This window comes from Pseudophryne corroboree, chromosome 1 (assembly GCF_028390025.1).
Source record: "Pseudophryne corroboree isolate aPseCor3 chromosome 1, aPseCor3.hap2, whole genome shotgun sequence".
Lineage (NCBI taxonomy): Eukaryota > Metazoa > Chordata > Amphibia > Anura > Myobatrachidae > Pseudophryne > Pseudophryne corroboree.
This window is the reverse complement of record NC_086444.1, coordinates 266,165,251-266,176,016: the sequence shown is the minus strand read 5'-3', so window position 1 is coordinate 266,176,016 and position 10,766 is coordinate 266,165,251. Positions and strand designations below refer to the sequence as shown.

The following is a 10,766-nucleotide window of genomic DNA, read 5'->3' as shown; positions in this document are numbered from 1 at the left end:
AACACACTGCATAATAGTCCAGTCTGCATATGTTCTAGTGATTTACCAATAGTATCTCATATACATTAGTGTGCCAAACAAGCTCTGCACAAATACAGCTGCGGTGCCTTCACAACTAAGCAGCAATACAATGGATCAGAACACAGAGACTCATTCATGCTGCTTCTACTAAAACACTATTATTACACTCTATATTTCACTGCATCAGTTGCACATGAAAGATTGCATCATCCAGAGAAAACATATCAGATGTTATTACACATTTTGTAAAAAAACAAACAAAATAAAAACCATACATTGAACCAGCAACACCAACACTACAGCCATCATGAGCTTCCCGTACAGACTTTCTGCCAATGAAGTACAATAAGTTTGTGAGGGCGCATCTCTGATGAAGGCAATTAGAATCAGACTGCCCACCTCTAAAGTGAAACCACTGTAGCACTTGGCAGGGAAACCTAAACACATTTCTCATCAGCCCACATGTAAAATAGCAGCTTAGACATTTAGGTCCTAAAACAAATCATCTGATAAAATTGGAAGGTATCTGCTATCTCATTAGAACACCAATTAGTTAGGGTTGAGAACCTGACATTAGGTTCCGTGCTGCCTTTATATTGATGAATTTAATAGTGCCATGTGCATTATCCATTTAAAACAAACAAAAAACAAAAACAGGTGCACTTTTTAATTACAGTGAAAGAAGATCACAAAAATGTACTAATAAATGTCATGTTTGTTATGCTTTCTTGTCAGTAAGTTGTCGTCTTCAGAGTGATTATAATCATAAACTAAACCTCTTCATCAACTACAATAACAATATCGGTGGGCCATATAAAAATGTAATAAAGAATGGAGTACAGGTATACCAATATACAACAAGAAGAAATACAGCTAAACAAATACACTCAAAAAAATGTTTTGAGGTTTTTTTTTTGCATTGCAATGTTTAAAAATAATATTTAGCTTAATAGAACATATTAAAACATATTTTGAGAGATGCTGAAAAGCATGGTCCAACATGGTATATAAAACATTTTTTTTTTGTGCCAATCTTTCCCCCCCTCCTGTTGTTATTGATGCAGGGGCAGTAGTATTCACCTAAGGGAAACAAGATCTTATTGTATTAAATCAATATTGTAATGATCACAGATAGACTTAGGCATCTTCCATCAGGAAGCCCCTCAATTCATGGGGTTCATTTGTCTTTCAAAATATGTTATTCCATTTTTGATGTAATGAATTACATTACAAGATTCTGGCATTAACTGTGAACATCTGAGTGAATAACATGGACAACTCTGCAATAAAAAGGATGTCTCTGAAACTGCTAGTTTGAAAACTCATTCTGTCTCTTTATTGCAGGAATTACTCTATGCTGACAATAGCAAAACGACAAACAGAAAATGCTAAACTTGCACTCTTGTATTTCTAATAAAGAAAAAACAAACCCCAGAGTATAACAATATAAACATTTAGTCATGAAGCCATAATTTACAATACATGTGGAGACAGCCATTTTGTGAAAGGAACCAATCTTTAACTAGGAACAACTGACATCACTAATTCCTAACAAAATGGCTGCCACCAATTTGTGTATGTAACAAATGTAGTTGTGGTAACAAATGTAGTTTATCAACTGAATGCGCTAATTGAGCAAACCTGAGTTTTTATATAGTAACATCCGTAATGTAAGCTATTCTGTTTCTCACACATAGTGGATTGCAAACTGTAATTAACTGATTTACTTGAAACCACAAGACAAAGCCATCAACTTATTATGAATGAACTTCTAGAAAGAAGACACTATACACCTCATCTGCAGCCAGTGGGATGAAATAATTTGTGCTTAGCTGTGAAAGAACTCTTTACCTCATTAATTAAATGACCCAATAGAGATTGGTGGCAATTGTTTATTGTATGAAGGCAGTGTTCTACCAATGTTTCGGTAGAAAATAAAAAGCTGTCATCCCTTCATATCCACACTGTACATGCATATTGGGGTTGAAAGATAAATAAAAAATAACCTTTTCAGTTGTTCAAATACACCAATGTGGTCACTTGGTTCTGTTTTATTGTAACAGCGGTCTTATTAAAACCCTGTGAATTTTTCTAGCACACACTAAACAAAAATAATACAAAATAACAATGTTTATGCTTGATGGAAGACGGAAAAAGCAGCATAAGTTATCGTCAAATGTGGAAGAAACTAGAAGCTAAAGGTTTGGAACTGAAGTCCTAGCTGAAAGGCATATTTTGTACATTCTATACAAGTTTATAAAAAAAGGGGGGGGATGGATGAAGTTTGGTTAATTTTCAAAAAGGCACCTCAAGGCTAAAGGCTTTTACAAATCTAGAATCCTTTCACTGGTCAAAATAAAAACAAACACACTTTTATTGCTGCTTTTCAAGTAGCAGATAAATAAACTTCCATGTATCCGAGTCCCATACATAGGAATCTCCCTTATGAAGCCAAGATCCACTGGTAATGTAACAGAAGCAGTACGACTGCAATATTTTCTCAAGCGTGGAAACACAGTTACTTTTCTCCATGTGCTATCGAGTCTCTGGAATCATGAAAGAAGTTCTGGGGTGGAGAGAGTGCGACGATACGTGCGCTCCAGCTGCTGGAGTACCATTTCCTCAGGGCATTGTGGCTTGCGGCACTTAGGAGTAGAATGTGAGGACGCTCTGGTGATTTCCACGTACAAGTAATATGGGTGGGAGATCCTTAGAAAGGGCCTCTATCCATGCCATGTAAAGTGCACTGGACACTGCACCTTTTCTTGCAACTGGAAGGCTCCTAGCAGTAACAAAGAGGAAACAAATGTCAGGGTGATTTTTCTACAATACAAAGTGGGAAATGTATCAAACCACAGAGATAGATCAAGTGTAGAGAGGTAAAGTACCAACCAGTCAGTGCCTGTCCTTTCTCAAACACAGCCTGTCCAATGACAGTTAGGAGCCGATTGGTGGGTACTTAATCTCCCTTCAAAGCTTGAGACGTATCCCCCTAAGGAGTCATTAATGAACTACAAAAAACACCACTTTCCATTTTTCCAAAACGCAAATACTCTGTTTAGCCTCATTCATTTCTTAAATCATGAGACCATACTTGCCTATTCACCTGGAATGTTTGGAACACTCACAAATTTCCAAAGTTCTCCGGGACATTAGAACAGCCTCACCGATTCCACAATGAAATGGGCTGCCCATGGTTTTATTTACAGTTCCCATTGAATTGATTCACTGATGCTCCGATTCCACATTGCGTGATGCCACAGATCATGGCACCATACAGTGGGCACAGGTTTCAACAATGATATGATTCATGACATTCACATAATTTCCCCCCTCCCCTCCCCCCACAACCATATGGACGACCCCTCCAGGACCTCCCAAATGTGACATTTAAAGTGAAGGTAAATGTGTGGCAGACTGTCCTTACTGCGGTGTCATTTTCACACGTAGAAATATTTTCTATTTTTTATTTACTTTATTTTTTTGCAAAGCACTTTCCATATGCAGTGTGTCTGAAAGATGTGAAACATGTCCCTATGAAAGTATAGGACAAAGCTACACCAAACTGTTTGTGTAGAAAAAGGCTGCAGCTCAGTCTACAAACCAAGTAAATATGCTCCCCGCCTGCCGCAATGCTTACATGCCAACCTACTGTATGTCAGCGTTTAGCAGAATAGAAGATATTAGACATAAATAAGTGACTGTAGAGGTAGATATTCTGCAGCACACACCCAGACTTGTCAGTAATCTCACTGAAGATGTTTGAGATTTGCAGCTTTTCTGAAAATGTCTGATCTAGAATAATGCATTCCACTGCACAACAAATGTGAGAAGAATCTCCAACATGTCTAATCCTAATCAGGTATGGGAACTCTGCCAGCACATTGCAAATGTATGCAGACACTTGGCCAATTCTCGAATTTTACTGAACAAATCCAAAAAATTCCAGGAAAAGGTGGTTCTACAAATAAGTGTGGGGATCAAAGACTTGGAAGACAGCCTATTTTTATTTTCTTCCTTTAACACACGTTTTTGCAGTATAAAATATTGCAACATTAAAACTAGTGTAAAAGTTTTAGTGTACAATTTGTTTTTCTAGAAAAATGTACATATTCACCAATGTCTGAAAGCTATAGCAAAACACTGCATATACACCATTCTCAGTAGCTACTATATAAATTACATTTTAAGATTAGTTGGTCCTGAAAGGAAGATATAGGACCAATATATAGGACCAAGCCATCTCCAGTTTCTTGTGATAACAGGACATGGGAGCCTATTAGTCCTGGTTATCCCAGTTGTTGTATAGGATCTGCGGTTACACAGTAGCTCCATCATTTGGGAAAAATGTATCTCTGACATCAATGCTGCCCAATATATATATATATCCTCTATCTTGTGTGGTCATAATTTCTCTGTAAATAGCATTATTACATATTGCAAGATAGGATGGAATTGCCCAATCTCACTTTCAGGGACAATTCTGGGTTTTAAATACGTGTTACTGCACATTATTATGCCGCTCACTCTCTAAGCTTTAGTAATACTTTATAAACAGTTGTAATTAGGTACCTAAAATACAACAGTAGGTGGTAAAAAAGTAAGTCATGTATGGCATGATGAATATGTAGTACTAGGCTCACCTAGGCTGATCCTCATTTATAGGGCTAAGATAAACTGGCACCACTACAAAGGGTCTGGAGTAATGATTATAATACATTGGCAAGTATGCCGACAGATGTTAGAACCTGGCACAGAGCAATAGCATGAAACAGACATAAGGTAAGTGTTCTCATTAAATATTCAGTAATAGGAGCTACTGAGGTGTAGAAGCAAACATTTGCTGAGACTCATATAGTGTGACTAGATGTTTGCACTTTTCTCTTACTGCATCATACAGAAATCTGAAGTGAGATTAGCAAAGTAAAGAATTCACTAAAGGACCACGTCCTCACCAACAACCTGCTTCAAAGCCACAGGTGGAACTAGGGGTGCCCAGGGCAAATAAAGAAAGCTGTTCTTCAAAATTCTTATATTGATGCTCAAACACACATTGGACACACCAAGTAAGGAAGCGTGGTCCCGGGATTTACAGGAGGTCAATGGTGGTAACCCCATGTGCAGGTTAGGGTGCCGCACTTTGACAGCTGAAGATCTCTAAAGCATTTGCTGTGTGAAAATAAAAGTTGGGCTCATTACAGGAGCTTCCAAAACAGTCAAAACAATTTTTACACTAGTAAAAGAGGGAGTAGCGAATGATAAAAAGCTAAAATGACCGTCACACTTGTAAGAACGTAAGAGAACCAAGAGATCTTCATGTATAAGTTTTAGGGGATTTTTATACACTGCATCTAGTCAGGGCTATGGGGAGAGGGTTAGCAGGCGATAATGATGCATTTTAAATACATTCATTGACTGCTGAACCAACATATAATACAGGTCATGAATCCCATATTCAAAAATCTGATATCTAAAATATTCAAACATTTTAGGACCACGCCTGAGCTAGTGACACATTTGCTCTCTGCTAGTTCAACGTACACAAACTTTATTTCATGTTCAAAATTATTAAAACTGCAAATGAATATACAGAAAAATCCGAAATCCAAATACTTTTGGTCCCAAGCATTTCAGATGGGTGTGGATTATTAGATCTACACTAAAAAGGTCTAAAGTCAATAGGTCTACCACTAATGGTAGACATGCATTAGGTTGACAGGGTCAAAAGGTCGACATATAACAGGTAGACAGTAGGAAAGGTCAACATGCGTCAAAAGATGGACAGGGTCAAAACACTGACAAAAAAGTAGACAATTTTTTTTAAGGGTGTTATGTCACTTTTCTGCCACAAACAAGCCCCATTAGTGTACCACGTCGCTTCGCACGCTTTAGGTTACTATTCCCAGTTGTAGTCCAAGTGGATGGTATAGTATGAAAAATGTTGAAAAAAATAAATGCAAAAACTCGTGTTTACCTTATGGGTCTTCCTTTTACATGTCGAACTTTTGACCCTGCCAACCTAATGCATGTCTACCATTAGTGGTAGACCTATTGACTGTAGACCTATAGTCTGGATAACATTTCAGATATGGCAGACTCAACCTGTAGTACCAAGTGACTGTTTTTGGGGTACTTAAATATTATCTTAAAAGTTTTCAGAAATGGTTTGTATATGTCACACCTTACCTTCCCCTCTTCCCCAACAGCTTAATGTTTCTCAATACCTGAAGCCAGTAACAGACTGCTCCAATAACCCTGTATCCCAACAGCAGACTTTTATCAACTTAAGTGGCCAAGTTATTTACTACCTCCTCCCCAGCAGACCTGTCCTACTGGTGGTCAGCATGAGGAGGATGCTGTGCAAATGCGGATTCAAAAGAAAGTTTAAAAAAATCAAGTATGATGTAGGGGGTGTAGGGTGACCACAGACACACACTGTGTGTATTTGTCAATGTTTGGAAGGAAGAGCAGATGTGCAGCCAATCAACTCAAAATGCCAGACAAGGCATGCCCCCTGCGCTTTCCTTTTACTAATGCCCAGGAAATGTGCACGTCTTGCCCCACTCTTGTTACACCACTGTTCAAAGCACCATCAATGTAGTATCACCACATAGCAGATAATACACTTGTATACATTTTTAGAACACATATAACATGCTGATGTAAACTTACATGACAATGACATTGGCTGTGCTTGAGTGCTCTTTCAACAGCTCATTTAACCGGATCTGACGGTGAGTCTAGTGCAAAGCAGAGAATGAGAGACAACAGGTAAGTACATGAGGATGGATGATGGAAGTGCTTTAACATATTGCTACATACTGCAGAGTCACGGTCACTGGTACATAACAGCACATAAACATAGCTGAACATACAACACAACTGAACAGGTGTTACATGTACTGTGCTACCGCAGTGTACAATTCTCAATTTTAAATGATGCCGCACTATCTCCAGCTGTATGTATCCATGTGTATTAATCAGAAAACCAACATGCAAAGTACTAGCAGAATGCTCATTGTGCTCCTCAGAGGTTGCCTGAGACAGCAAACTGTAGGAAGTCTGCCAGCCTGCAGCACATTGGCTCAGAGTGATCACAAGATTACAGTCACATGACCATTGGAACAAATGAAGTCTTAACACAAAAGCTAGTTTACATGTTTTAGAAGCCAAAAAAAAAAATAAGATTTTAAACCTACCGGTAAATCTTTTTCTCCTAGTCCGTAGAGGATGCTGGGGACTCCGTAAGGACCATGGGGAATAGACGGGGAGCCCGAGACATGGGCACTAAAAAGAACTTTAGATATGGGTGTGCACTGGCTCCTCCCTCTATACCACTCCTCCAGACCTCAGTTAGAGAAACTGTGCCCAGAGGAGACGGACATACGAGGAAAGGATTTTTGTTAATCTAAGGGCAAGATTCATACCAGCCCACACCATCCACACCGTATAACTTTTAAATTACGCACCAGTTAACAGTATGCAACAAAACAGCATCAGCCCGAGACTGATCAAAACTGTAACATAACCCTTATGTAAGCCAAAACTATATACAAGTCTTGCAGATGTATTCCGCACTGGGACGGGCGCCCAGCATCCTCTACGGACTAGGAGAAATAGATTTACCGGTAGGTTTAAAATCTTATTTTCTCTTACGTCCTAGAGGATGCTGGGGACTCCGTAAGGACCATGGGGATTATACCAAAGCTCCCAAACGGGCGGGAGAGTGCGGATGAATCTGCAGCACCGATTGAGCAAACATGAGGTCCTCCTCAGCCAGGGTATCAAACTTGTAGAACTTTGCAAAGGTATTTGAACCCGACCAAGTAGCAGCTCGGCACAACTGTAAAGCCGAGACCCCTCGGGCAGCCGCCCAAGAAGAGCCCACCTTCCTAGTGGAATGGGCCTTTACCGCCTTTGGTAACGGCAATCCAGCCGTAGAATGAGCCTGCTGAATCGTGTTACAGATCCAGCGAGCAAAAGTCTGCTTCGAAGCAGGAGCGCCAACCTTGTCGGCTGCATACAAGACAAACAGTGCCTCTGTTTTTCTAACCCGAGCCACATAAATTTTCAATGCCCTGACCACATAAAGGGACTCGGAATCCTCCAAGTTTCGCGTAGCCACAGGCACCACAATAGGTTGGTTCATATGAAAAGATGAAACCACCTTGGGCAAGAATTGAGGACGAGTCCGCAATTCCGCTCTATCCACATGGAAAACCAGATAGGGGCTTTTGTGAGATAAAGCCGCCAACTCCGACACTCACCTAGCCGATGCCAAGGCTAACAACATGACCACTTTAAAAGTGAGATACTTTAATTCCACCGTTTCAAGTGGTTCAAAGCAGTGAGACTTAAGGAACCGCAACACCACGTTAAGGTCCCAGGGAGCCACTGGAGGGATAAAAGGAGGCTGGATATGCAGCACTCCCTTCACAAAAGTCTGTACTTCTGGGAGAGAAGCCAGTTCCTTCTGAAAGAAAATGGATAGGGCCGAAATCTGAACCTTAATGGAGCCTAATTTTAGGCCCAAATTCACTCCAGTCTGTAGGAAGTGAAGGAAACGGCCCAGATGGAATTCTTCCGGAGGAGCATTCCTGGACTCACACCAAGAAACATACTTCCGCCATATACGGTGATAATGTTTAGCTGTCACGTCCTTCCTAGCCTTTATCAGAGTAGGAATGACCTCATCCGGGATGCCCTTTTCCGCTAGGATCCGGCGTTCAACCGCCATGCCGTCAAACGTAGCCGCGGTAAGTCTTGGAACAGACAGGGCCCCTGTTGTAACAGGTCCTTTCTTAGAGGAAGAGGCCATGGATCTTCTGTGAGCATGTCCTGCAGATCCGGATACCAGGCCCTTCGCGGCCAATCTGGAACAATGAGAATTGTCCGTACTCCTCTTCTTCTTAGGATTCTCAATACCTTGGGGATGAGAGGAAGAGGAGGAAACACATAGACCGTCTGGAACACCCACGGCGTCACCAGGGCGTCCACTGCCACCTCCTGAGGGTCTCTTGACCTGGCGCAATACCTCTGTAGTTTCTTGTTCAGGCGTGACGCCATCATGTCTATTTGAGACAGTCCCCATTGACTTGCAATCTTTGCGAAGACTTCCTGATGAAGTCCCCACTCTCCTGGATGTAGATCTTGTCTGCTGAGGAAGTCTGCTTCCCAGTTGTCCACTTCCGGAATGAATACTGCTGTCAGAGCGCTTACATGATTTTCCGCCCAGCGAAGAATCCTGGTGGCTTCCGCCATTGCCACTCTGCTCTTTGTTCCGCCTTGGCGGTTTACATGAGCCACTGCGGTGATGTTGTCTGACTGAATCAGAACCGGTAGGTCGCAAAGCAAATGCTCCGCTTGACGAAGGGCGTTGTATATGGCCCTTAATTCCAGGACGTTGATGTGAAGACAAGCCTCCTGGTTTGACCAGAGACCTTGGAAGTTTTTTCCCTGTGTGACTGCTCCCCAAGCTCGGAGGCTCACGTCCGTGGTTACCAGAATCCAGTCCTGAATGCCGAACCTGCGACCCTCTAAAAGGTGAGCACTCTGTAGCCACCACAGGAGAGATACCCTGGCCCTGAGGGACAGGGTGATCATCTGATGAATCTGTAGATGTGACCCAGACCACTTGCCCAGAAGGTCCCATTGGAAAGTCCTCGCATGGAACCTGCCGAAGGGAATGGCCTCGTAAGACGCCACCATCTTCCCCAGAACTCGAGTGCAGTGATGCACTGACACCCTTTTTGGCTTCAATAGGTCCCTGACCAGAGTCATGAGTTCTTGGGCCTTTTCCATCGGAAGATAAACCCTCTTCTGGTCCGTATCCAGAATCATGCCTAAGAAAGGCAAACGAGTCGTTGGCACCAACTGTGACTTCGGGATATTGAGAATCCAGCCGTGCTGTTGCAACACCTTCAGTGAAAGTGATACGCTGTCCAGCAACCGCTCTCGCGATCTCGCTTTTATTAGGAGATCATCCAAGTACGGGATAATTGTGACACCCTGCTTGCGCAGGAGCACCATCATTTCCGCCATTACCTTGGTGAAAATCCTCGGGGCCGTGGAAAGCCCAAACGGCAACGTCTGAAATTGGTAATGACAATCCTGTACCGCAAATCTCAGGAACACCTGATGAGGTGGGTATATGGGAACATGAAGGTATGCATCCTTTATGTCCAGGGACACTATATAATCCCCCCCTTCCAGGCTGGCTATGACCGCTCTGAGCGATTCCATCTTGAACTTGAACCTTTTTAAGTATAGGTTTAAGGATTTTAAATTTAAAATGGGTCTGACCGAACTGTCCAGTTTCAGGACTACAAACAGGGTTGAATAATACCCCATCCCTTGTTGATGCAGGGGAACTTTGACCACCACTTGTTGAAGACACAATTTTTGAATTGCATTTAAAACTATCTCCCTCTCTGGGGGAGAAGCTGGTAGGGCCGATTTGAAAAACCGGCGAGGAGGCACCTCTTTGAATCCCAGCTTGTAACCCTGAGAGACTATGTCTATTGCCCAGGGATCCACCTGTGAGTGAACCCAGATGTGGCAGAAAAGTCGAAGACGTGCCCCCACTGGGGCGGACTCCCGCAGTGGAACCCCAGCGTCATGCGGTGGATTATGTAGAGGCCGGGGAGGACTTCTGCTCCTGGGAACTAGCTGTGGTTGGCAGCTTTTTCACCCTGCCCTTACCTCTGTCAAGAAAGGACGATCCCCGTACTCTCTTGTTTTTATGC

The 10,766-nt window shown here is 42.1% G+C and overlaps 1 protein-coding gene across 2 annotated transcripts in view; it reads right to left on the bottom strand.

The window, feature by feature from the left end:
• Positions 1-1,334: 1,334 nt before the first annotated feature.
• SLC12A2 (solute carrier family 12 member 2) overlaps positions 1,335-10,766 on the bottom strand; it is a 228,283-nt gene continuing 218,851 nt past the window's right edge. For both annotated transcript variants that reach the window (XM_063964250.1, XM_063964251.1), the window contains exons 27-28: positions 6,694-6,761; positions 1,335-2,803 (exon numbers count right to left, since the gene is read on the bottom strand). In XM_063964250.1, coding sequence (XP_063820320.1) covers positions 2,668-2,803; positions 6,694-6,761 — 204 coding nt within the window. In that variant the 3' untranslated portion in view covers positions 1,335-2,667. The remainder of the gene's footprint in view (positions 2,804-6,693; positions 6,762-10,766) is intronic.